The sequence below is a fragment of the Natrix helvetica genome (assembly GCF_964273705.1).
Source record: "Natrix helvetica genome assembly, chromosome: 3".
NCBI lineage: Eukaryota > Metazoa > Chordata > Lepidosauria > Squamata > Natricidae > Natrix > Natrix helvetica.
Genome location: NC_138549.1, coordinates 171475605 through 171503228, shown reverse-complemented (window position 1 = coordinate 171503228; position 27624 = coordinate 171475605). Strand labels below are relative to the sequence as shown.

At 44.1% G+C, this 27624-nt stretch overlaps 1 protein-coding gene across 1 annotated transcript in view; it reads left to right on the top strand.

Annotated features, from left to right (window-relative positions):
* MYT1 (myelin transcription factor 1) overlaps positions 1–27624 on the top strand; it is a gene marked incomplete at its 3' end in the record, with an annotated part of 110578 nt that overhangs the window by 76696 nt on the left and 6258 nt on the right. The window contains exons 16-21 of the mRNA XM_081949694.1: positions 5640–5702; positions 9102–9185; positions 19235–19456; positions 23021–23112; positions 24379–24476; positions 26502–26645. Coding sequence (XP_081805820.1) covers positions 5640–5702; positions 9102–9185; positions 19235–19456; positions 23021–23112; positions 24379–24476; positions 26502–26645 — 703 coding nt within the window. The remainder of the gene's footprint in view (positions 1–5639; positions 5703–9101; positions 9186–19234; positions 19457–23020; positions 23113–24378; positions 24477–26501; positions 26646–27624) is intronic.

Below are 27624 nucleotides of genomic sequence, written 5' to 3'. Positions count from 1 at the left end.
AACAACAATCTAGCTCGCTTCTCCCTCTGTGAGACTCGAAAATTTCCATCAGTTCTTTCTCCCGATGATGGCATCGTTTTCGTCCCCTCAATTAAAACTGGATTAATTAAGCCTTCTTTATGTATTACTGTTCTGACCTAGGCTTCCTAATGCAGTAAAAAGTCCCCCACACTCTCTTTTTATTTCAAAGGCTGTGAATTATGTTCATTCAAAAGCCCATAATGAGTCCCAAGTAGTCTGTAAGGAGTCCGACAGTAGTCTGCCAAAGTCTTTCAGGGTAAGGCTGAAAAGCATCCACCTTTATCTTCCTTAAAACGCTGCCAAAAACCTAATTGGCAATTAGCTTGCAAGGCCGCGTGAAGCAAAGAGTCAAAACGGAGCTTCAGAATGTAAACGACCAGCATGAACAAAGTTGCTCCCTGCAAAGGCTCACATGCCTTTGCTCTTCCTTTATGTCCGATGGGAGGGGCCAATCACATCCAAGCCTTACTCCCGAGTTGTCCATTTTGTCTTAACTGTTCTTGCCTTCTGGCAGCTCTGCGCATGCGCGCACTGGGAACAGGCTCCCCCTGTTCCTCTGCCTTGCTGATGTCTGGCTCTGGAGGCAGCACATAACTCCCAGATGGCCCTCGCCCCCCCCCCCCCCACTGCCTCCGACACAAAGCCCTTGTCCGAGCCTTCCCCAGACTCCAGGACTGGGCCATGTCCCCCCCCCCCAACCTCCTCACAGGCTGCCGATGGACCACAACAATTACTGCATTCAGAGTTACTACAGGTAATTCTCAACTTAGGACCAAAATTGAAGTCGGAATTATGTTCGTAAGTCAGGGCAGTCATTAAGCGGGTCAATGCACGACTTCAACTGATTTTACAATCCTTTTTGCTGTGGTTCTCAAGTAAATATCACAATCTTTAAATGCACTTCACCGTCATTAAGAGAATACTGTGGTTGTTAAGCGAGCCCCTTATATCTGTAGGGGAATTAGAGGGGAAAAAATACAATTTGTTCATTTTTGAAGCATGAATGTAAAAAGTCTCACTCACCCAGCATCAGGCAATAGGCGATTCTTCTACCAATTTGTTTTCCATGTTCAATCAAATAGTTGCTTCAAATAAACAACCTTTTTTTTAAAATAAAAAAAAATTCTTTTTCTCAAAGGCGGTCAGCTGACAGATAATATCCATTTTTACAATCAAGGAACTGCCAACAGACAAATAATCAAAGAGCAAACAACAGCCTAATCAAGGAAGCACTAGTATCTCTCTATATAAAATTGTCTGTGTATGTTCCAGCATAACTCTGGAACGCCACAAGCAACTTCAACCAAACCTGGTACACAGATGACTTGTGATGGGTCATGAAACGTCTGCAAGAAAACAAGTGAGCTTAGAAAGCACAAAGGACATCCCAAATTGAATGTTGTGCATAGACGGGATTTTTGATCAGCTCACGTTGTGTCATATAGCACAAACATTTTCCAAGATCGATTCATTCCTGCACCAAAGATTGGTTAACCAAGCTGAGTGATAGAATAGAATAGAATAAAGAATAGAATAGAATAGAATAGAATAGAATAGAATAACAGAGTTGGAAGGGATCTTAGAGGTCTTCTAGTCCAACCCCCTGCCTAGACAGGAAACCCTATACGATTTCAGACAAATGGCTATCCAACATCTTAAAGACTTCCAGTGTTGGGGCATTCACAACTTCTGGAGGCAAGCTGTTCCACTGATTAACTCCTTGATTAGTTTCCATCCATTGCTTCTTGTTCTACCCTCAGGTGCCTTGGAGAATAGTTTGACTCCCTCTTCTTTGTGGCAACCCCTGAGATATTGGAAGACTGCTATCATGTCTCCCTTAGTCCTTCTTTTCATTAAACTAGACATACCCAGTTCCTGCAACCGTCCATCATATGTTTTAGCCTCCAGTCCCCTCATCATCTATATATAAAAGATATAAAAGGTTGCATATCCTTTGGATTGCGCTAATCAAGATCTTCCTTCACAGGGAGAAATGGAATACATCAACTTACAACAGTTAGTGACCGTTGGAAGTTACAATGCTACTAAAAAAAAGTGACATGACCATTTTTTACACTTAACAACCATCCAGTCTTACCATCCGCTCAACAAATACAGATATAGATTAACAGAGTTGGAGAGGACCTTGCAGGTCATCTAGTCCAACCCCCTCACCCCCCGCCCCAAACAGACCATTCACACCATTTTTGACAGATAGCAGTCCAGTCTCTTCTTGAAAGTTTCCAGTAAAGCATTGCAATGGTCAGGTGACTGGAATTCAGAAGCTTGGCACCTGGCTCGTATTTATGACGGTCGCAGTGTCCTCTTTTGTGACCTTCCAACCAGGCAAGCCAACCAGCCAGATTGACTTAACCACTGGGTTTCCATGTTAACAAATGCAGCGATTCGCTTAACAAAGGTGTGGCAAGGAACTGGGTATGTCTAGTTGCATGAAAAGGAGGACTAGGGGAGACAGGATAGCAGTCTTCCAATATCTCAGGGGTTGCCACAAAGAAGAGAGAGTCAAGCTATTCTCCAAGGCACCTGAGGGCAGGACAAGAAGCAATGGGTGGAAACTAATCATGGAGAGAAGCAACTTAGAACTGAGGAGAAATTTCCTGACAGTTAGAGCAATGAATCAGTGGAACAGAAGTTGCCTCCAGAAGTTGTGAATGCCCCAACACTGGAAGGCTTTAAGAAGATGTTGGATAGCCATTTGTCTGAAACGGTATAGGGTTTCCTGCCTAGGCAGGGGGTTGGACTAGAAGACCTCCAAGGTCCTTTCCAACTCTGCTATTGTATTGTATTGAAGGTCGTAAAATGGGGCAAAACTCACTTTAACAAATTTTAGCCTCAATCTTGCTCTTAAGTCGAGGATTACCTATATCTTGTTCCGGAAGCTGCCGGGTATCTTAATAAGGTGCTAATTACACGAGCAAAGTTGTGAATTATTGTTAGGAGGAGTTTCCAGAGAATTATTTTTCAAGATTTGCAATGCCAAAGGAGCTGGGATTTAGTTCCTCCACTTATGGAGAACATCACGTTGTTGTGTGGAAAATATAATCACCTCCAGGACTCCTGTCCGTTTTAATCTTACACCATCCTGTTTGATTCTGCATGAGCATTTGCAACACTTGTGAAGTGGCAACTATTTTTTATTACACTTCCAGAGAATAAATTTCCACATTGTTAGCACAATGCATTATTCTTTGCATCCCTGTGCATTTTTTTAAAAATAGGAGTCTACAGGTAGTCCTTGACTTACAACAGTTCATTTAGTGGCCATTCATAGTTACAACAGCATTGAAAAAAAGTGACTTATGACCATTTGTCATACTCACAAGCATTGCAGCATCCTAATGGTTCAAAATTCAGACGTTTGGCAACCGGCTTGCATGTATGACAATCGCAGCGTCCCCTTATATGACCTTCTGAAAGCCAAGTCATTGGGGAAGCCAGATTCACTTAACGCCATGTGACTAACTTAACAACTGTAGCGATTTGCTTAACAACACTGGCAAGAAAGGTCGCTTAAAAAGGGGAGGGAAAACTCACTTAACAAATGTCTCCGAAATTTTGGGGTCAATTGTGGTCGTAAGTCAAGGACTACCTGTATTACTCCATTTAGAATTCATAAAAAGTCATCCTTCCCCATGCCAGAAAAAGGAAATTATCTCCAGCCTATTCGTGTCTTTCAAAGGACAGATTTATCTGCATTTTTCTGATAGTTTAAAAAAAAATTATAACATATAATGGGAAATTGAGGCGGATAGTTGATTATATAGATAGTCCTCAATTTACAACCACAATTGGGGGCAGGATTTCTGTGGTTATGCAAGCCGTGCCCAATTTTATGACTTGTTTGCCACGTTTGTTAAACGAAACCCTCCAGTCGATGAATGAATCACATGGTCATTAAACAAATCTGTTTTCCACCATTGACTTTGCTTGCTAGAAGCTGGCTGGGAAGGTCTTAAACAGCAATGGCAACAGCACTTCGACTTATACACCGCTTTACAGTGCTTTTACAGCCCTCTCTAAGCGGTTTACAGAATCAGCCTCTTGCCCCCAACAATCTGGGTCCTCATTTGACCCACCTCGGAAGGATGGAAGGCTGAGTCAACCTTGAGCCTGGTGAGATTTGAACTGCCGAACTGCAGTCAGCTGGCAGTCAACAGAAGTTTCCTGCAGGACTGCACTCTAACCACTGTGCCTCCTGGCTCATGTGAGCCCAAGACACTGCAACCATTTTAAAAACATATTGGTTGTCAAATGTCCAGATTTTGATGATGTGACTGTGGGATCTGTGATAGTCATAAAAGTGCAAAGTCAGTCGTAAGTCACCAATTTCAGTATCGTCGTATCTTTGAACAGTCACTAAACGAATGAGTGTAAGTTGAGGACTACCAAAAAAAATAGACCACATATAATCGTGGATAAGCCTCTCTGCAGATAAGCTGACCCTCCAAATTTCAAGCAAAATATCATGAAAAGTGCACCACTGATCCTCAAAAATTTAACCATAGCAACAACAAAACTGAAAACTGTTGCATCATCATTTATAGAACTGCACAATTTGGAGGTTGTAACAGGCTTTTAAAAATCAGAGCTCGGGTTCGCAGACAAGCCAAACCCAATTTTGGAAGCTAACATTCTCAATTTATCCACAAGTATAGACCGTAAAGTATAGATGGTTTTGTTGGCTCTGGCAAAGCTCAGTAGTAAAATTCCATTCAATAGTAGAATTTATAACCGGAGGAATTGGTGGGCTCTCTCTCTCTTTGGATGTCTTCAAGCACAAACCGGTCTACCAATAATTGGAAATAATATAGAAGTGGTCCTTGTTTAGTGACCACTGGGGTTGGCAACACAGTCATTAAGCTGCACTTCTGATCTGACTTCAGGTTTCCTTTGCTTTACAGACTTGCAAAGGTGGTAAGAGTGAGGATTGGTCATAAAGTGATTGGTGTAATTGAATGGTTCCTGTACAAGGCAGTCACTAAATGAGGACTACCTATTTGAATTCCTGATTTGTTGGTTTGGCCCCTCTCTTTCAAAGCTAAACTTCTCTGAACGTGAGAAAATTGTTTGAATCTTCGTTCCAGAATCATAGGGGACAATATGTCTACAATGACAAATTGCCATGATAAGAGAGAGAGAGAATAAAAACCCACAATCCTCAAGCTTCTGTGATGAAAACAATGGACTCTTTGGAGTTATGGACTAGATTTGCCTTACTCTGATGTGTAAACTATAGGAAAGCAAATTTACAATCATGTTTGCTTCGATCTGGAATTTTCTTCATTGAAATTTACCTACAGTGAAAAAAGAAAAGAAAAAACAGTTTTCCTATCTCTTGAGATAACGATAATTATTTCTTCTCTTTCTCCCTCTTCTCCTTCTCTTCCTTCTCCTTCCCTCCTTTTCCCATTCTTCCTTCTTTCCTCCCTCCCTACTTGCTTTCCCTTCTCTCTTCCTTCTCTTCCTCCCTCTTCCTCCCTTTTCTTTTTCTTCCTCCTCTCCCTCTTTCTTCCTTTCTTCCTCGTCTATCTGTCTCCTTCCTTCCTTCCTTCCTTCCTTCCTTCCTTCCTTCCTTCCTTCCTCCTTCCTCCTCTCAGGTGCCCAACTCCCGGCTGTGATGGGTCCGGTCACATAACAGGAAATTACGCATCACATAGGAGGTAAGTTGAAAATGTGTATACAGAAATGAGGCCAATAGCAGAAAGCAAAGAGGAGAATTGGTGTATTTGGGGAACTCATAAACCCAGGCTGCTTTCAAGGAAGTCAAGAAAGAGACAACAGCTACAACCTCACAATTCATTGCCTGAGTTATGGTCTTGGCCGCCATCTTGGTTCTTTTTCCTCCATCCCATCCCACTTATTTATGCATTCATTTAAAACTTTATTTATCCACCTATCTCACTAATCTGACTCTGGGCATAGGTTAAAAAGCACAAGATTTTTAAAAGTATATACTGTGTCCCACTGTTAATGCATCCCAAGACTGTGTTAGCTTTTGCTGCACATTGCTGGCTCCGATTGAAGTGATTGTCCATTAGGACTCCAAGATCCCTTTCGCAGTTGCTACTATTCAGCCAGGTACTTTCAACTATTCCCTCACTCATCTGCATAACCATGAAAAGTAGAAAGCCCTTGGTGCTCTCTGACCTTGGTTATTTTCTTGCTTGCACTGATGATGTTACCTACTTGGGCAGTGAAACATCTGCAAGAAAACAGTCAAGATCAGAGAGCACCAAATTTTGGTCGCCACGATGTAGAAAAGATGTGGAGACTCTAGAAAGAGTGCAGAGAAGAGCAACAAAGAGGATTAGGGGACTGGAGGCTAAAACATATGAAGAACGGTTGCAGGAACTGGGTATGTCTAGTTTAATGAAAAGAAGGACTAGGGGAGACATGATAGCAGTCTTCCAATATTTAAGGGGCTGCCACTAAGAAGAGGCAGTCAAGCTATTCTCCAAAGCACCTGAGGGCAGGACAAGAAGCAATGGGTGGAAACTAATCAAGGAGAGAAGCAACTTAGAACTGAGGAGAAATTTCTGAGAATGAGAACAATGAATCAGTGGAACAGCTTGCCTCCAGAAGTTGTGAATGCTCCAACACTGGAGGTTTTTAAGAAGAGATTGGATAACCATTTGCCTCATGGGGTGTAGGGTTTCCTGCCTAAGCAAGGGTTGGACTAGAAGACCTCCAAGGTCCCTTCCAACTCTGTTATTCTATACTATTTATGTTCTGTTCTATTCTATTCTAATCATTTAGGTGCTCTTCTCTGCACTTTTACTACACACTCAACATTTTTTCCCCCTTGGCGCAATAGGCAAATTGCAATATATTCGGAAATGTTAGCAAAAGATGAATCCGCCTTTCATCTCTTGAATCTGATTTTTTTAAAAGCTAAACTTTCCAGAATCAGATTACTTACCTTCTCTGCAGCGGCATAAAGATGAAAGGGTCAAATTTTAGCTGACGCAAAAGTTCTGTTAATAACACCACTATATTTATGACTCCTATTATCTTTTTCAAACATTAATGAGGGCCTCGGCCGTCTCCCATTTGAACAGCTCCATTAACATCTGCCATCTGCTAGCAAATACCTTCCTAGCCCAGACACTATTAATTGCAAAAGCTGCTCCCCTCAAAGCAAACGGCTGCCTTTTTATTTTCATTTTCTTTTTAATTTTCACCATCGCTTGCCTCCCTTCTGAGGTGTGGAAATGGAAATTATCAGATCAAAGCCCATGTGGGAATATCAAAGGGAAGAATGGTTCTTCGTCAGTGTTAGGATGAAAATGAGATGTTCATTTTCAGGGGGAAATGAAAAATTAATACTTTCCTGGGAGCAAAGGGGGATGTAAGGAAGATTTCCCCAACTTGGGGCCCAGCCGATAAATTATTTAGATAGTAGAAATTCCTCTTTCTTTAGTCACATCCATCATGGAATGGAATGGAATGGAATAGAATAGAATAAAATAAAATAAAATAACAGAGTTGGAAGGGACCTTGGAGGTCTTCTAGTCCAACCCCCTGCTTAGGCAGGAAATCCTACACACATGGAGCCATTTGTCAGGGCACGCCAGCTGTCTTCGACCTTCTCTTGAGACCATTTTTCACCCTCTGAAGGCTTCCTTGAAGGCTCCGGAGGTCTAAAACCAGCCCTACGGACAAACCGGAATTCACCATTCCCGAGCTTCCGGGTTCCCCGTAGGTCAGTTTTTCGCCCTCCAGAGGCTTCAGGGAAGCTCCTGAAGCCTCCAGGGGGACCGGGGGAGGCTGTGTCGCGTGCATAGCATTATGGGTGTGGCCCGCCTGCACTACCACCCTGCGCTCCCCCCCACTTTTGGCATGGGAGCCAAAAAAGGTTAGCCATCAATGCCCTACACCAGGGGTGTCCAAACTTGAGAACTTTAAGACTTGTGGACTTCAACTCCCAGAATTCCCCAGCCAGCCATGCTGGCTGGGGAATTCTGGGAGTTGAAGTCCACAAGTCTTAAAGTTCCCAAGTTTGGACACCCCTGCCCTACACCATTTCAGATGGTTATCCAACATCTTCTTAAAAACCTCCAGTGTTGGAGCATTCACAACTTCTGGAGGCAAGTTGTTCCACTGGCTATTTGTTCTCACTGTCAGGAAATTCCTCCTTAATCCTAAATTGCTTCTCTCCTTGATTAGTTTTCAACCATTGTTTCTTGTCCTGCCTTCAAGTGCTTTGGAGAATAGCTGCAACCTCTGAGATATTGGAACACTGCTATCATGTTACCCCTAGTCCTTCTTTTCATTCAACTAGACATACCCAGTTCCTGCAACCGTTCTTCATATGTTTTAGCCTCCAGTCCCCTAATCCTCTTTGTAGATCTTTTTTTTTTAAAGAACATTTTTATTTTTAAACAAATAAACACAAACAATCATAAAACATAAAACCATATTCTAGTTACACACAGTGTGTTGGTTGGTTACAAAACTTTTGTGCATACTCTCCATAGTCCTCACTTACAATTTATATCAAATTGCCTCTTTGTTGCTCTTTGTTGGCCTAATCACATCAGACAAATGGTTATCCAACATCTTCTTAAAAACTTCCAGTGTTGGAGCATTCACAACTTCTGGAGGCAACTTCTGTTCCACTGATTAATTGTTCTAAATGTCAGGAAATTTCTCCTCAGTTCTAAATTGCTTCTCTCCTTGATTAGTTTCCACCCATTCTCCTGGTGATTGTTCCAAAATCATTCCAACAGCTTTCCCATCTAAATTGGGACTGGAATTCACCATCTCCTGGTGATTAGCCCAAAGTCTCTCAGCCGGCTATCATGCCTAAGGCAGTACTAGAACTCACAATCTCCCAGTGATTGTCTCAAAACCACCTCGCCAGAACAGTCATAAGTGCAAGGACCAGTTTGAAGTCACTTTAGTGTTGTTTTGACTTGGAACGGTCACCAAACAAACGGTTGTATGTTGAGGACTATCTGTTAAGGTGATTAGCATCAGGGCGGAAAGGAATTTGAGAAACGAATTGTGATATCGTTGTTGTTTTCCTTCCTTTTTTAAACCAAAAAAAATTGCTATAGTTTATCAGGTTGCCCTCGTGCCAAGAAAAGTGGAATGAAAATCCCACCCACGAAGGATGACAAGGAGGATCCTGAACTGATGAAGTAAGTGAGGGGGGGAAATGTATGATCCGTTCACAAAAGTTATTTTACTGCATCAACTACCAGGGTGGGAAAACAGCTCCATTCGGTTCATGTGATGCCGTACATCCTTTTCTTTAATTGAAAACATGCCTGGAGTTATGTAGCCAATTGTCATCACTGCATAAATGTTAAGCCCAGGGTGTACATTGATTAAATGAATTCCCAGGAAAACCACATCTCTGCTGGCTCTCATTAAGGCAAGGGTGGGGAACCATGGCCCTTTTATGACTTGTGGACTTCAGCTCCCAGAATTCCTGAGCCAGCATGGCTGGCTCAGGAATTCTGGGAGTTGAAGTCCACAAGTCACAAAATCGCCAAGGTTCCCCACCAGTGGTCGGATTCAAATAATTTAACAATCGGTTCTCTTGCCCTAATAAAAGGACGCGGTGGGTCAGTAGCTAAGACGCTGAGCTTGTCGATCGGAAAGGTCGGCAGTTCGGCGGTTGGAATCCCTAGGGCTGCGTAACGGAGTGAGCTCCCGTGACTTGTCCCAGCTTCTGCCAACCTAGCAGTTCAAAAGCACATTAAAAAACGCAAGTAGAAAAATAGGAACCACCTTTGGTGGGAAGGTAACACCGTTCTGTGCGCCTTCGGCTTTTAGTCACAGAGACGTCTTCGGACAGCACTGGCTCTTCGGCTTTGAAGCGGAGATGAGCACCGCCCCCTAGAGTCGGGAATGACTAGCACATATGTGCGAGGGGAACCTTTGCCTTTGTCTGCCCTAATGTCTGGCTGGGTGGGCGCAGCCAGGGGGTGTGACAGACAGCACTTGGCCTCCTGCACTCCCCTGGGAGCAAAAACAGGTCACGGGGTGGGGGGGCATTGCTACCTTGTGCCCCGTTTTAGGCCTAGGAGCCTTCCTGCACTTACCTGGGAGTCAAAATGGGATGCATGGGGACTCCTGGAAGAGGAGGGGAGGGGAGGGGAGGGGTCAGCCTGCAATGTAACTACCGGTTCGCCTGAACCGGCCCGAACCAGCTGAATCCCACCACTATTCCCCAACCCTGAGCTAGAGTGCTGACTCATGCATGATGCAATCTACACTAGGATTGGTTGCTGTGGGTGTAAAGGGGGAGTTTCCCGTTTTTTCCCGCCTTTTTTCTTCTCTGTGTTCTGTATGGTTGAAGTTGGCGTCCATAAATCATAAATGAGAATAAATCCCTTTTTTAAATAGAAAAGGATGTTAGCACACTTGGTTTCAGCATGCACACACTGACTAGAACTTCTTAGTGTCGTTGCTTGTTGCTCTGATACATTTTGAAATGTTTCATTGGATCAAATTGGTTGCTAATTCTACACTACACTTTGTATGGCTGGGTATTCTGGTGTAGAAACTACTGGAATTTAAATAGAATTAACTTAACCCACGCAAATTATGTTGGTGACGCCATGATGACCATTTCTACGATACCACCCTGCATTCAATCAAATTTGTAATTCCAATGTATTGAATTGACAAATCATCAACAATCACAATTATATTAGTTTTCCTCGAAGTACGACCACAATTACCTCAGCATTTCTGTTGCTGAGGCAGTTGCTAAGGGAGACAGTTGTCGGGGGAGTTTTGTGCCATTGTGTCATCTTTTTGCCACGGTTGTTACGTAAATCCCTGAATTTGTTAAGTTAGTAACACGGTTGTTAAGTAAATCCGGCTTCCCTATTGACCTTGCTTGTCAGAAGATCGCAAAAGGCTGATCAGGTGATCCCAGAACCCTGCAATGGTCATAAATATCAACCAGTTGCCAAGCGTCTGAATTTTTATCTCACGACCAAGGGGATGCTGCAATGATCATAAGTGTGAAAAATGGTCATAAGTCATTTTCTTCGGTCCCTGTAACTTTGGATGGTCACTAAAGAAAAGGTTCCAAATTGAGGATTATCTGTATGATGGATTTGCATTTTGTGTTCCCAGATCAAAAGTTATTTCAGACCCATAATGAGAAATCAGCCCATTTATGAGAGTGACCTGTCAACGCATGAGAGTTCATGACTTGGCAGAGACAGGGTAACAAGGTCACCCAATGAATAGGCATAGCAACTAAATCAGCCAATGAGGGCTGTTTGGAAACTGAAACAGTATTCGCTGGAGACAGCTAGGAGCCTGGGTGTGGCTTAGCTTCTGTACTAACGCTCTGAGTCTGTGCTGAGCTCTAAGCTAGTCTGTTGCTCTGAAACTGAAACTGTTCTCTCCTCTCCCTCTATTTGCTTTAATTTACTACTACGTTGGAAAACCTACTTTTGGTATTGTATCTTTACTTCATGTGTTATATATTATACATAAAGAGAAGTTAATGAATCCTGCTGGATCGGTTACCTGTGTGTGCTTTCTGAATGTGATTGCTGCCACAAACTCCGACATGACCATTGGATGTTCTCTCATGTTGTTAAGATAGAATTTCCTTCTACCACTTTACGACTGATGCATTTAAAAAAGCATAGCAGGGTTGCAAAAACTATGCACCCTTAAGCCTCTATGGAAAACGAGGTTTCTGTAAATGGTCCAAAGGTCTTTGCAAGAATCAGCTGACATTTGAAGCCATCTGCTCCCATCTCTTTAGAGCAGGGATCTCCAAACTTGGCAACTTTAAGACTTGTGGACTTCAACTCCCAGAATTCCTCAGCCAGGAAATTCTGGGAGTTGAAGTCCACAAGTCTTAAACTTGCCAAGGTTGGAGACCCCTGCTTTAGAGCCAGGAAGCAGAATGTTTTTATCCAATGAGCCATGTCACAATTAGCAGAATAAGTAGTGTTTATTAAAAGCGGCCAATTTAAAATCCTCATACTTTTTCTTGAATGCAGGCAAAGTTGTGTATAATGTCATTCAGCTGCCCATTAAGTCTAGTAAGGCATCAGATTAGAAACTGGGAGACTGGGAATTCTAGCCGCACCAAGACATGAAAACCGAACTGTGGGTCAATTGCCAGGAGACTGTGAATTCCAGTCCTGCCTTAGGCATGAATGTTGGCTGGTAACTTTGGGTCAATCACCAGGAGATGGTGAGTTCTAGTCCTGCCTTAGGCATGAAAACCAGCTGGGTGACTTTGGGCCAGTTCCTCTGTCAGCCCAACCTGCCTCACAGGATTGTTGTTGTGGAGGAAATAGGAGGAGGAAGGTGTATTAGGTATGTTTGCCTCTTTGAGTTATTTATAAACAATAAAGGCAGGATGGAAAAAAATCAAATAATCCAAGAGGAATACGTCAATTAATTTTGTCTTCAAGCAGAAGGCATATATACCTATACTGGCTGAATACCCATGCTTTACAATGAAACTATGTGATCGGGCAATCCAGTTCACTCTGGTTCAATCCGTTGGCTCAGTGATGGTCGGTGATTGAAACACATAAGGGAATATCGCTCCCGCTGCCTTGAGTCCGGAAGCAGTTCCATTGGTGGAAGGCCCAGACATTTTGGTGAGGTACTGACGTTTAGTACTGTAAGGAGACCCAGACCGCTCCTGAGTGAAGGAGTGGAACGTCTGCCAGTTTGAACTGAGGTAAAGGAATGTGAGGCAACTGGCAGTTGGAACAGAGTTCTTTTCAAGTGGGGAGGGGGAGTAGAACTCCTTAGCATCAGAGCGTGTTAATTACTGTATGAGAAACACTAATGATCTGGTGGTTATTTTGAAAAAAATCCTTTCTTAGCAAGCATCTAGAAGCCAAGAGGAACATACGTGCCAAATTTCAAGTTTGTAGGTTTTATGGTTCTGGAGATTTCATGATGAGTGAGTGGTATTTGGCTTTTTTATATATGTAGATTAGGATTAGTAGAGGAGGGAACGAATTGAGAAATTCAATCTGGATCAGTCCACAGGACCAGAGATTTTGTCTTCCTCTCTTCAGAAGTTCTCTGAAGATGGGCTCCAGCACGAGTCCAAAATCTCAGAAGACAAAACCTCCAGTCTCAGTGAATGACTGAGTGAATGACTCTAATGAATGATCCTGCAACATTATTCTGGGACAGGTAGATTCGCCTTCGTTTGTGAATTGAGAGAGTCTGTCATTTTCAACAGGACTGCTTGAAAATGAAGTATTATCATCCGTGATGCGGTCCTCCACAAAGGATGTTTTCATCTGAGGTTGCTGGGGCCAAGTGATGCAAAATGTCACGGATAATAAAATGCAAACGATGCAAATGTCACGCAGGTTAATATGCACGCTTTTATGAAAATACGTCTCCTGTTTTGGACCTTTATATCTGAGAGCCACACAATTAACCCATTTCAGGGGTTAACACCATACAGTTGAGCCCCAGACCAACCATCCCGCAGCTTCCTAATGCCCTAAGCCAGTGATGGTGAACCTTTTCGGCACCGAGTGCCCAAACCGGAGCATGCATGTTCGCTGAAGTGCCAAAAACTTGCCAAAAACTTCAGAGACTAGCTGGCTGGCACACGCATGCCTGTTTTTGGGGTGTTTTCAGGCCAAAGAAAATGTCCATAAATGTCCAAAAACCGGCCTGAAAATGACCCAAAAACCGGCCTGAAAATGACCCCAAAACCGGCCTGAAAATCACCCAAAAACCAGCCTGAAACTGGCCCGGAAACGCCCCTGAAAATGGCCTGCTTTTCAGCCGTTTGTCAAGCTATTTTCAGGTTGCTTTACAATCCTCCGGCCCCTGCAAAGACCAGCGGAAACCAGAAGAGCATCTGGGCATGCCATAGGTTCTCCATCACAGCCCTAAGCCAAAACAAAATCAAGTGAACACTTAGTAAGTTTAACATATTGCACAATTATTACTAGACCTGTTACTGATTGGATGGTACGTCCCAGTACAGGCGTGGTACGTCCCAGTACAGGCGTACTGGTGCCTGCCAGAAGCAGCAGCCACCGTACCAGAATAGTGCTTTGGAAGGCCCGCCCGCCCGCCCTCGTTTCTTACCTGTATTTGAGCCAAAAGGGCCATTTGCGCACGCATGCCCAGCATACGGCGCCTGCGCAACGGTCCGCCAAGGATCTGGAATGTCGCAGGGTGGTGGGTGCGCATTCATGCGCACTGCATGTGCCCATGGTGGCTGCCCGTCCTTGTCGCAGCGTACCGGTTGCGACAGGATCCAGAACCCACCACTGACCCAGACCCATATCTAGTTATAACATAGCAAGCTAATCTAATAAAGGCACAATTTTCAGCCTAGACATGTTTGCCTGTAAGACTCTTTTTCATAATGCAAACATTGCATTGGATCAGATTGAGATGTGGATTTTGTGTGAGAGCTTTTGCTTCTTGAAAAAAACCAGGGTCTGTTGCCTATTTCTGAAAACCACCTTGTTGGTTGCTCCTGAGGTTGTTACAGAAAGTCCTCGGCCACAGTTGATCCCAGCCTTTTCCTTGCTAAGCAAGGCGGTTGTTAAGTGAGCCATGTGCCATTTTTTGCAATTGTAACTTCAAAAGGTCCCTAAACAGATGGTTGTAGGTCAAGGACTACCTGTGTCCAATTGAGATCACACTGTGTCACCTCCATCTCCCTGTTTCTCCACTCTTCCTGCCTGCTTTCGCCGCAGTAGGATAAAAGGAAGGGAGGGAGGGAAAGGAAAGAGAGAGAGAGAAAGAAAGAAAGAGAGAGAGAGAGAGAAGAAAAGAAAAAAGAAAAGAAATTACACTCCCCAGAATTCCTGCAGGGAGAGGGCTTTTAAAATTAGGCCACAGTCTAGGAATTGTCCATGTTGCCATGGTTCAACCACAAGGGTCAATTAATTACCCCCAAGCCATCGTCAGAATTGTCACACATGGCATTTACATAAGATTTGGAATGGGTTTACTGTCCTTCGTTATTTCAAGTCCTGCTGTAGCACACACAGAATCCTGCAGCTTTCGTAGGATTCTTTCTTAAACTATAAACACCAGGCCCAGGTGCTCCGTTTCTCTCTGTTTTCCCATGTTAACAAACTCTTTTGGCTCAAATTTATTGCATGCAGTGGTTGTTTGTTAACACAAATTGGATCACAAGGAAAGGGCAGGTTGAAAAAACTCCTTTGAGGATCACAATCCTCATTAGATCCCCGTTGCAACCTAATTCCACATCTCTTTTTGAAGAACAATTGGACATCAGCTCAGTGGCTGAGACCCTGAGCTTGTCAATCAGAAAGGTCGGCAGTTTGGCGGTTCAAATCACTAGTGTCGCGTAACGGTGTGAGCTCCCGTTACTTGTCCCAGCTTCTGCCGACCTAGCAGTTCGAAAGCATGTAAAAATGCAAGTAGAAAAATAGGGACCACCTTTGGTGGGAAAGGGAACAGCGTTCCTTGCACCTTTGGCATTTAGTCATGCCGGCCACATGGCCACAGAGACGTTTTCGGACAGCACTGGCTCTTCGGCTTTGAAACGCCCCCTAGAGTCAGGAACGACTAGCACATATGTGCGAGGGGAACCTTTACCTTTATCCTTGACTTACAACTATTTTTTTAGTGATTGCTTAGTTTCAAGGGTGCTGAAAAAAAAGTGACATGACCAAGTTTCACACTTACGACCGCTGCAGCATCCCCAGGGTCATACAATCAAAATGTCTGCCGCTTGGCAGCTGTCTCATATCTATGATCCCATGCTCATGTGATCCCCTTTTGGCGCACTTCCGACAAGCAAAGTCGATGGGGAAGCCAGGTTCACTTAACAACCGTGTTACTAACTTAACAACTTAAGTGATCCACTTAGCCACAGTGGCAAGAAAGGTCGTAAAATGGGGCAAAAACTCACGTAACAATTTTCTCCCTTTAGCAACAAAAATTCTGGGCTTGATTTTGGTCGTACTTTGAAGACCGTCAGTATCTAATGGAACATCTACTTGCTATTTGTTCCGTGAAACAGCCATAAAACATTTTGAAACTCTCTGCCAAAACCTCCTATAGACTCCCTCAGTGGTTCTCAAGCCGGTTGTTGATGCCGATGGGATGCTGGATTATTATATTTTATAATAAAAATGCAATGGAAGTTAAATTAGCAACGTAAAAAATGTAACGGTTGTGCTGTGAAAGCCGATTCAAATTGTCGCCTTCGCCTTCTTCCGTCTCTCCTTCCCTCTTTCTCTCGAGGTTTCCGTCGTTATGACTACATAAACAACGAGGCTGTTATGAATGTAGTCAGCATCCCGCCAGCAGGGATATTAGGGGTGAATTGTGCCACATTTGCACGTGATTTAAAACAGGACCAGCGTTCCCAAATGATATCAGAGGGAGGGAAGGAAATAGCCACGATGGACTTCTCTGTTTTCTTTTTTTCCCAACGGAATAAAATTAAAATGCTGATGGAGATAACAATGAAACATAGGATAATGAAGCTATATATACAGTTTCCCGATGGTTTTTCTCTCTCTGCAGAAAGGGGCAGTTCAACTTTCATTCCATCGGATGTATTTTATTTGTTAAAATTATTTCTCGCCATACTCTAGGGGGCTTAGGACAACTCAAAAATGGAGAAATGAAAAGAAGGCTCAACGTCAACAGTAGCAAAGCAGTGGAACAATAGACTAAACAAGGACCAAGAAAACAACGAGAATCGAGTGTTGTGAGAATGAAAGATGGGCGAGGATGGAAGCAGGGAGCAAGGGGGAAAGTGATGTGATGTCTGCTGTCAATCTAATGGCCACCTCCAAATCTGGTAGTGCCCCCCCCCCAAACATTATCTTTTCTGGGGTCCTTGGTACTCTCTGAGCTTGGTTTTCTTGCAGGCGTTTCATTTCCAGTCTAGGTAACATCATCAGTGCTAGAAAGCACTGGGATTGGAGGAGGGAGAGGAAGGAAGGAAGGAAGGAAGGAAGGAAGGAAGGAAGGAAGGAAGGAAGGAAGGAAGGAAGGAAGGAAGGAAGGAAGGAAGGAAGGAAGGAAGGAAATGTGGGGTCCTTGGTGTTCACTCATTTGGATGTTTTCTTGCAGATAACATCATTAGGACCAGAAGGGAGTGAGGTTGTGGAGAGGAAGAGGAGGAGGAGGAAGACTGTGGGGTCCTTGGTGTTATCTAAATGTTGCAGATGTTTCATTAGCAAACTAGGTAACACCATCAGTGCTGGAAGGGAGCAGGGAGATGCAGAAAGGAGGATAACTGTGGGGTCCTTGGTGCTCTCTGAGTTTGGTGGGGTTTTTTGCAGATGTTTCATTACCAAACTAGGTAACACCATCAGTGCACTGATGATATTAACTAGTTGGGCAGTGAAACGTCTGCAAGAAAAATATCAAGCTCAGAGACCACCAAGGACCTCACAGTTCAACCCTGACCTACAAATATTCTATGCATTCCCTTTTTTAATGGCACCATCCTGTCGTGAACATTGATGTATGCTTTTGAGTGACCTCTATTATTAGATTGATAATAACAACTGGTCCTTGGGAACCATTCAATAGGTAGCTACAGGTAGCCCTCCACTTACAGCTGGTCGTTTTTTACCGATCGTTGGAAGTTATGTCAGATCTCCCCAGAGCTATGTAATTATGACCCAGTTTCGAAGTTACAATTTGGTCACATGATCAAATTGTTGGAAGAAATGTCCTTCTGGGTTCAGCTCCAAGTGGGGAAAAAGACACCGGAAACACGGAGGCTGCTTGGAAAGATGGTTTAATGGTGGACAGAATCACATGGCTTGAGCTCCTGAACAGAAAAGAGGGATCACCTGCTTCCAGATGTTGGGGGAAGAAGAAAAGAGAGCGAGATGCTGAAAGTTCCTGGCTTTATACTCTCTGTTCAACCCCACCTCTCTGTTTCCTGTTCCTGTGTCAGAAATGTATTCTGATTGGTTGTCAGACTCCCGTGGGGGCCATGCAGGGACAACTCTATAGGCTGTGTTTTGAGTTCAATGCCATGTGGTGAGTTTCTGTAGAAGGCTAATCCTATCTTTGTTATGTAAAGCTCAGGGCCCCTAATGGCCCATTGAGAAAGGTGGGGGCTATTAAGAGTGAGTCTGTTTCCTGTCTAAAAACATGCTTCTCCATTTCTGATCCAGGGAAATGTAATATAATAATAATATCATATTCATTTTTTCTCGGAGAGGCGTGGGTGCTAACTACCCACAACATTTTGGCCGCTTGGCAATCAGCCCACATTTGCTGCATCCCTCATGGTCACGTAACCATGATTTTTTAGCCATTACTTCCAAAAACAACCCATTGGCTAAAGTGGGTTAATTTAATGATCACCGTGGGTCAAGAGTTGGTTGCGGCAAGAAAAGTAGCAAAACAGGAACAAATTCACTGAACAAATATTTCGCTGCGCCACTGAAATTTTGGGCTCAATTATGGTCGTTAAGTTGAGGACGCTTACACAAAAGGGGATCGCGTGAACCCCAGGACATTGCAACCCGCCACGGAACGCTGTTACCTTCCCACCAAAGGTGGTCCCTATTTTTCTACTGCATTTTTTACATGCTTTCGAACTGCTAGGTTGCCAGAAGCTGGGACGAGTAGCAGGAGCTCACTCCATTACGTGGCACTAGGGATTCGAACTGACCTTTCTGATCGCCAATGAGCCACCCTGTCTCCTATTATATATAATACATACTGTATTTTTCGGAGTATAAGACACACTGGAGTATAAGACGCACCAAGATTTTGAAGAGGCAAATTTTAAAAAAAGTTTTTGCGCTCTGCAGACCTCCCAAAAACGGCCCATTTTTTGTCAAAAAAAAGGGCATGCCTAGCCTTTAGGAGGCTTAAAAAGTGCTCCTGGGGGCTGTGGGGGCAAAAACGAGCAAAACATGGCCTGTTTTTTCCTCATTTTAGCCCTCCCAGCCCCCAGGAACACGGCCATTTTTGCAAAGGGGGCAGGGTTTTGGAAGGCCAAAAATGCTGTATTCAGTGCATCTTATCATCTTTTGGGGGGGGGGGGGGAAAGGTGCGTCTTATACTCCGAAAAATACAGTAATAGCTGCCTGTAAATCCACATTTCAAATGCTTCTAGTTCCTTCAAGTGGTTTTCTACTAGAGACCAACTTGCCACTCCGTAGAGCAGGATAGAGAAGGTGTAACATAAAGACGGGGAAGGTTCCAGTTCTGAGTTTCCATCCTTAATGGCTCCTTTGTCGTTCTCCAGGTGCCCTGTTCCTGGCTGTGTTGGACTCGGACACATCAGTGGCAAGTACGCCTCCCATCGCAGTGCCTCAGGTTGCCCCCTTGCAGCCCGGAGGCAGAAGGAAGGGTCTCTCAACGGCTCCACCTTTTCATGGAAGTCGCTCAAGAACGAGGGACCAACCTGCCCGACTCCGGGCTGTGATGGTTCAGGTCACGCCAACGGAAGCTTCCTCACTCACAGAAGGTAAATGGGCAAGCATCCAGCATGACTCATTTCTCTGTTGTTAGGAGAAACGTTCTTTTGGGCTCAGTTCCAGGTGGGGAAAAAGGTACTGGAGACATGGCGGCTGCTTAGAAAGATGGTTTTTCACGATGGACAGGATCATGTGGCTTGAGGTCCTGGAGGAAATAGGAAAGAGATGCTGAGAGTGCCCTGGTTTTATGCCCTCTCTTGGCCCCACCTTAGAGCTTCCTGTTCCTGTGTAAGAAATGTATTCTGATTGGTTGTCAGACTCCAATGGGGCCAGGCAGGGGCCACTCTCTAAGCTGTGTTTTGAGTCCAAGTTTGGTTGAGTTCCCAGATGCCATGCGGTGAGTTTCTGTGGAAGGCTAATCCTATCTTTGTTATGTAAAGTAGACTAGCTCAGGGCCCCTAATGGTCCATTGAGAAAGGTGGGGGCTATTAAGAGTGAGTCTGTTCCCTGCCTAAAGACATGTTTCTCCATTTCTGATCCAGGGAAATGTAATATTCTGCCTTTTCGATATTTCCCAGGATATTTCATTTTTTCTCGGAGAGGCGTGGGTGCTAACTACCTACAACATTTTGGCCACTTGGCAATCAGCCTACATTTGCTGCATCCCTCATGGTCACGCAACCATGATTTTTCAGCCGTTACTTCCAAAAACAACCCATTGGCTAAAGTGGGTTAATTTAATGATCACCGTGGATCAAGAGTTGGTTGCAGAAATCACATCCAGAAAGCACGCACAGATAACTGATTCAGCAGGATTCATTAACTTCCTCATAGACATAATAACACATGAATAAATGTACAATACCAACAGCAGATTCTTCCAACGTGGTAGAGAGGCGAGATTGTAAGCAGGTTCAAACACAGGGTCCTAAATCCCAAGTCAACCCTTATTCTTTAGCTGTTTCCTTCATCTGGCAACTCTGTGCATGCGCATACTGGGAACAGGCTCCAGCTGTTCCTCTGCCTCACTGATGTCTGACTCTGAAGGCAGCTGAGAACTGGCATATGGCCCTGGCCCCATCTCTGCCTCCGACACAGAGCCGTCATCAGAGCCTCCCCCAGACTCCAGGACTGGCCCAGGTTCCTCCCCAACCTCCTCACTGTTCGAATTTGCTACCAGCTCCGTTGGCTGCTGGTGGGCCACAACAGTGTTTGACAATCTTGGCAAGTTAAAGATGGGTGTGACTTCAACTCCCAGAATTCTCTTCTGGTTTTAAGACTGGTAGGAGGTGGGCAGCTCTGGCCTCTTTAAGACCTGTGGACTTCAACTCCCAGCATTCCTGACTCTGAAGGCAGCTGATAACTGGCATATGGCCCCCTCTCTGCCTCCGACACAGAGCCCTCCTCAGAGCCTTCCCCAGACTCCAGGACTGGCCCAGGTTCCTCCCCAACCTCCTCACTGTCCGAATCTGCTGCCAGCTCCACTGGCAGCCACAACAGCCGGCTGCTGACAAGTGAAATCAATGGAAGAAGCCAGATTCACTTAACAATTGCGATTGTAATTTGCTTAACAAACGGTGGCAAAAAAAGGTTGTAAAATTAGGCGTGACTCACTTAACTCCCCCCCTTGCTTAGCAATGGAAATTTTGGTTCAAAATTGTCGTTGTGTAAAGTCAAGGATGATACTTTACAATGGAATACAGGTAGTCCTCTACTTACGACCACCACGGAGCCCAGAATTTCTCTTGCTAAGTGAAACATCTGTTAAGTGAGTTTTGCCCCATTTTACGACCTTTTCTGCTACAGTTGTTAAGTGAATCACTGCAATTGGTAAGCTAGCAACCTGGTTGTTAAGTGAATCTGGCTTCCCCCATTGACTTTGCTTGTCAGAAGGTCGGAAAAGGGGATCAAATGACCTTGGGACACAGCAACGGTCATAAATACGAACCAACCAATTTTGATCCCATGGTCATGCCGATGCTGCAGAGGTCGTAACTCTGAAAAATGATCACAAAATCAGATTTTTCAGTGCCGTTGTAACTTTGAACAGTCATTAAATGTAGTGTTGTAAGACGAGCACTATCTGTATAGCAGGTTCCAGAAGCCAAGTTTAGGAGACATCAAGCATCTGTTTCCATTAAAAACTTCATTTTATGATCAACTTGTCCGATTGTATCTTTTTTATGGGCCAATCTGCAACCGAGTTCCTCTCTAATGTATAAAATCTTACCCAAACGCAAGGCTGTTCACGTCATAATGAATTTCTAATGGATGTATAAAAAATACTGCTTTATAAACCCGTGGGAGAAGACGAGACACAAATTTACATCCAACATAAAACAGACGTTTTCGTTTTCTAAATTTTCCTCCCCTGCAAAGGAGAAAAATAATAAAAAGCAGAAATTAGAGAAATCAATCTTTCTTCTCTGAAAGAAGGCAAATATATTTTGTTTGAAAATGTGTGCAGTTTCAAATTTCTTCAAGTGCAGAGAAGAGCAATAAAGATGATTCAGGGACTGGAGGTTAAAACATATGAAAAACGGTTGCAGGAACTGGGTATGTCCAATTTAATGAAAAGAAGCAATGGGTGGAAACTAATCAAGGAGAGAAGCAACCTGGAATTAAGGAGAAACTTCCTAACAGTGAGGACAATTAACCAGTGGAACAGAAGTTGCCTCTAGTCTAGTCTTCTGACTAGCAAAGTTGATAGGGGAAGCACGATTTGATTAATGACTGAATGATTCATTTAACAACTGGAGTGATTTGTTTAACGAGTCCTTCGGGAGAGGGTGCGGCTAAGAAATAAATATTTATTATTATTATATTATTAACAACTGTGGGGGAAAAGGTCATAAACTCATTTAATGCCTGCCTTGCTCAGCCACAGAAATTCTGGTTGCAGGTCAATGAATTATCCCTATACTAAAAGCGTCTCCCTATCTAATTTATACTTGCCTTCAGCGATTAGCAATATTCTGGGATTTCAAGCTGACTCCTGTTCCATTCCTAATACTTACTTCCTGAATCAATCTGCCCAATCAATGAGCATGTAATGAATTCACCCAGCTATGCCAGGTTTCATATGAATGAATGTCAATAACAAAAGTCTTCTGGGTTATTATAAGGAATTAGATTTAACTACCCACATTAACGTGGCTTTTATATTTCTAATTGTCATTTTTGTATCTTCTGTTTTATTGTTGTGTGCTGCCCGGAGGGAGGGAAGGAAGGAAAGGAGTGGAAAAAGAAGGAAAGGAGCAAGGGAGGGAGGGAGGGAGGGAAGGAAGGAAGGAAAGGAGTGGAAAAGGAAGGAGCAAGGGAGGGAGGGAGGGAAGGAAGGAATGAATGAAAGGAGTGGAAAAAGAAGGAAAGGAGCGAGGGAGGGAGGGAGGGAAGGAAGGAAATGAGTGGAAAAAGAAGGAAAGGAGCAAGGGAGGGAGAGAGGGAAGAAGGAAGGAAGGAAGGAAGGAAGGAAGGAAGGAAGGAAGGAAGGAAGGAAGGAAGGAAGGAAGGAAGGAAGTTTTTGCAACATACACTGCATCATGTCAACTCAACTTAAAGTATTGTCTGGTTTCCTTCTGTAAGTTCTTTTTTTTTTTTCATTTTTCCGACAGCTTATCGGGGTGTCCAAGAGCTACTTTTGCTGGAAAGAAAGGGAAAATCTCAGGGGATGATATTCTCAACACTAAATTCAAGACCAGCGATGGTATAATAATCCAATTTATTATTTGGCTAGTTTTGTCATTTGAGGGTAAAGCCAGTGGTGGGATTCAAAAATTTCTACTACTACAAAGTTCTGTGGGCGTGGCTTTGTGGGTGTGGCGTGGCTTTTGGGGCATGGCAGGGGAACATTTACCAGTTCTCCGAACTACTCCGTCAGAGTCATTGGGGAAAGCCAGGTTCGCTTAACAACAGAAGGATTCTGTTCTGCAGTGATTCAACTGGGGCAAAAACGATAACCTATTGGCCAACCTAAACGGTTGGGGCTGATGAGTTTGATTTGTTGATTTGTTGACCATTGATGAAATTCAATGGTGAAAAGAGTAAGGTTCTACATTTAGGCAACAAAAACGAAATGCACAGGTACAGTATAGGTGGTACCTTGCTCAGTAGTAGTAACTGTGAGAGCGATCTTGGAGTCCTAGTGGACAGCCATTTAAATATGAGCCAGCAGTGTGCAGCAGCTGCCAAAAAAGCCAACACAGTCCTAGGCTGCATCAACAGAGGGATGGAATCAAGATCATGTGAAGGGTTAATACCACTTTATAAGGCCTTGGTAAGGCCACACTTGGAATCCTGCATTCAGTTTTGGGCACCAGGATGTAGAAAAGATGTGGAGACTCTAGAAAGAGTGCAGAGTAGAGCAACACAGATGATTAGGGGACTGGAGGCTAAAACATATGAAGAACGGTTGCAGGAACTAGGTATGTCTAGTTTAATAGAAAGAAGGACTAGGGGAGACATGATAGCAGTCTTCCAATATCTCAGGGGTTGTCACAAAGAAGAGGGAGTCAAGCTATCCTCCAAGGCACCTGAGGGCAGAACAAGAAGCAATGGGTGGAAACTAATCAAGGAGAGAAGCAACTTAGAACTGAGGAGAAACTTCCTGACAGTTAGAACAATTAATCAGTGGAACAGAAGTTGCCTCCAGAAGTTGTGAATGCCCCAACACTGGAAGTCTTTAAGAAGATGTTGGGTAGCCATTTGTCTGGAACGGTATAGGGTTTTCTGCCTAGGCTGGGGGTTGGACTAGAAGACCTCTAAGTTCCCTTCCAACTCTGCTATTGTATTGTATTGTATTGTTGCCTTTATGATTCATCATATTTTCTTAGTAACAAATTGGGAAATGTTATTTGGATATTTGAATACATATTGAGGCTGGGTTTGGGGGGGGGGGAAACCTCGAACATGTTATTGTTGTCACTGGGATGATTCCATTTTTCTTCTCTCCTCTTGTGTCTTTACACTCTAGAGAACGACGAAGAAATCAAACAGTTAAACAAAGAAATCAGTGAGCTGAATGAATCCAACACTGAGATGGAGGCAGCAATGGTGAAGCTGCAGTCACAGGTATGTTTGTGTGTTGTCGTTGGGATGGACCACCAAAACACAGGCCGATGGCGAGAAGAAAAAAGTAGCTGAAAGTGTTTTGACCGAGGCTTCCCAAGAGCATGTCCTGACAAAAAAAAAACCTTTTATTAATTTACTGTGAATTCTTCTCATTCACATCCAGCAAAGTCTTTCAAGGGAGGATTTACAGTCACAGACCTTCTCTGGCTTGGAGAGCTGCCAGGCTGAAATCTGCAAAACTTGGCAAGGGGTCTCAATTAAGTGAACTAATTGTCTCCTACAAACTCCCCTCCCCTTTCCTTCCTCTTTTATTTCCTCTGGGAGGGGCCATTCACCGTCCACCTGTGGCCTTACTCCCAAGTTGACCCCTGTTCTTTTGCTGTTCCCTTCATCTGGCAACTCTGGGCATGCACACACTGGGAACAGGCTGCAGCTGTTCCTCTGCCTCACTGATGTCCGACTCCAAAGGCAGCTGATAACTGGCATACGGCCCTGGCCCCCTCTCTGCCTCTGACATAGAGTCCTCATCAGAGCCTTCCCCAGACTCCAGGACTGGCCCATCTTCCTCCCCAACCTCCTCACTATCCGTATCTGCTGCCAGTTCCGCTGGGCCCACAACAGAAAGAGAGTTTAAACTCGAGAGCAGTATTTTCACAACCTTAGCAACGTTGCAATGGCTGGACTTCAACTTCCAGAATTCACCAGCCAGAATGACTGGCGAATTCTGGGAGTTGAAGTCCCCATACCGTAAATTGCTCTGTGTCTACGGCATAGATTCTCAGTTCATGGTTGTCCTAAAGGTGTTTTTTTCAAAAGGCAACTAGACTGTCAGCACATGCACACTCCGTTTATACCCCGAAAGTCTACACATGACTTTGTTTTTCCCTAAAGATATTTCGCTTCTCATCCAAGGAGCTTCTTCAATTCTGACTGAATGTTGGAGAATGCAAGGATTTACATTCATTGCAGTCATCTGGTCGTTAGTACTGTCTCTGAGAGCCGTTGAGGGTACCTGGAGGCTTATTTGTGCCCTCAGGGTCACCTGAATAGTGCAAATGAGTGTGAAAGGGGGGTCAAAGAGGCCATTGACATTAAGACTGAACAGTCCTGCCTCAACTGAGGGGGAGGGATACAACACCACCATCCATCCTCAGTCTACAACATGGTCCTTTCAACAGTTCCAAGAAAATTCCACGCCCATTTGACAAGCGAAATGTCTTCAGAGAAAAACAAAGTCCAGTTGCCTTTTTTAAAAAAGCCCCTTTGGGGGTACTGAGAATCTCCACAGACATTCACCTTTGGGGTTGTGGGAAGAGATATCCATCTGGTTCCAAGTTGGGAGAAAGACACTGGAAACATGGAAGCTGATTGGAAAATTGGCTTATTGATGAAACAAAAGTTCTTGTGCAGCTGACCACATGGAGTTGATGGGGGGGGGGGGGTTATACCTTCTGTGGGATTTGTATTTGAGCTTCGTATTTGAGCTTCCTGTTCCTGTGCCAGAGCATGTACTCTATTGGCTATTGTCAGACTCCCATGGGGCCATGAAGGGGTCATGTTGGTCTGAGCAAAGTTTGGTTGAAGTTTGGGCTGCTGTGGGAGGATGCAGTGAAGAGGCTTGAGGTCTGAAAGGGCGTTGGGCCAATTCCTATTGTGGCTTAATGGCTTTCCTCCTGTTTTGGCTCTTGGGTGAGGGTGTTTGCTTATGAATAGAGCTATCTAGATACCCGTCTTCTTTCAATAAGCTCTTTATCTTTTAAGTGCCGTGGGCTTTTAAGAAGGACTGGGGGCTGCTTTCTGCCTCTAAAAAGACGCATTTCTCCATTTCTCACTTAGGGAAATACAATATTCTGCCTTTTTAACATTCCTCAAGATATTTCATTCTTCTGGGAGGGGTGTGTGTGTGTGTGTGTGTGTGTGTGCTGACTTTCTACAGGGTCAATTGTTCCAGAACCTTCCCTGAGCTTTCAAAAGCTCCATTCACTGTCCACGTCCCCTGTAACCACTCTTCTTTTGATCCGGCAGATCTCCAGCATGGAGAAGAACCTCAAGAACATCGAAGAGGAGAACAAGATGATAGAGGAGCAGAACGAAGCCCTCTTCCTTGAGCTCTCAGGGCTGAGCCAGACCCTTATCCAAAGTCTTGCCAATATCCGCCTTCCACACATGGTAAGGAGAGGAGGACTTCAGATATGCTGCTAATCCTTTACACCCCGGTTTCTGTAAGCCATTATTGTATAGAGGGAGGATGCCTCTGAATCGTTGGTTAGTTCCTTTTTTTTTTTTAACCTAGTAGAACAGTCGGTGTGGAAAAACACAACCCTTTTGGCAGGGGTTTGCTCTCCAAGCTTTCTTTCAATTTCGTTTCTGGACGTTTCATTACCAGGCTAGGTAACATCATCAGCAGGACTTTCTGGTCCTCTTGGTCCTCTTTTAGCTTATAAATGTCTTGTGTGCCAGTTGTGGTCAGTTGACCATGAGATTGGTTGTTCGTTGGAAGCTGTATCGAAATTCTGGGCAGCTGACTAGTTCCCTTGTTCATTGGCCGAGGAGGAGAGGGGAGGGAAAGGAAGGAAAAGAAAAGGAGAGGGGAGGGAAAGGAAGGAAAAGAAAAGGAGAGGGGAGGGAAAGGAAAGGAAGGGAAAGGAAGAAGAAGGGAAGGATCAAAAAGGAAAGAAAAGGAGGAAGGGAAGGAGGAAGAAGGGAAGGGAAAGGAAGGAACAAAAAGGAAAGGAAAGAAGAAAAGAAAGAAAGGAGGAGAAAGGAAAGGAGAGGAGAGGGAAAGGAAGGGAAGGGAAGGAACAAAAAGTAAAGAAAAGGAGGAAGGGAAGGAGGAAGAAGGGAAGGGAAGGAACAAAAAGGGAAGGAAAGGAGGAAGAAGGGAAGGAAAGGAGAAGGAAGGAAAGGAAAGGAGGAAGAAGGGAAAGGAAGGAGGGAAGGGAAGGAACAAAACGGAAAGGAAAGGAGGAGGAAGTGAGGAACAAAAAGGAAAAGAAAGGAGGCTCAAGGGAAGGAAAGGGGAGGGAAAGGAAAGGAAAGGAGGAGCAGGGGAGGGAGAGGTAGAAGGGAAGGGAAGGAGAAAATGGTCTAGCCTGGTTGTAAAACTGATTAGATGGTTTATAAAACCATCCAGATGTGACATAAATTA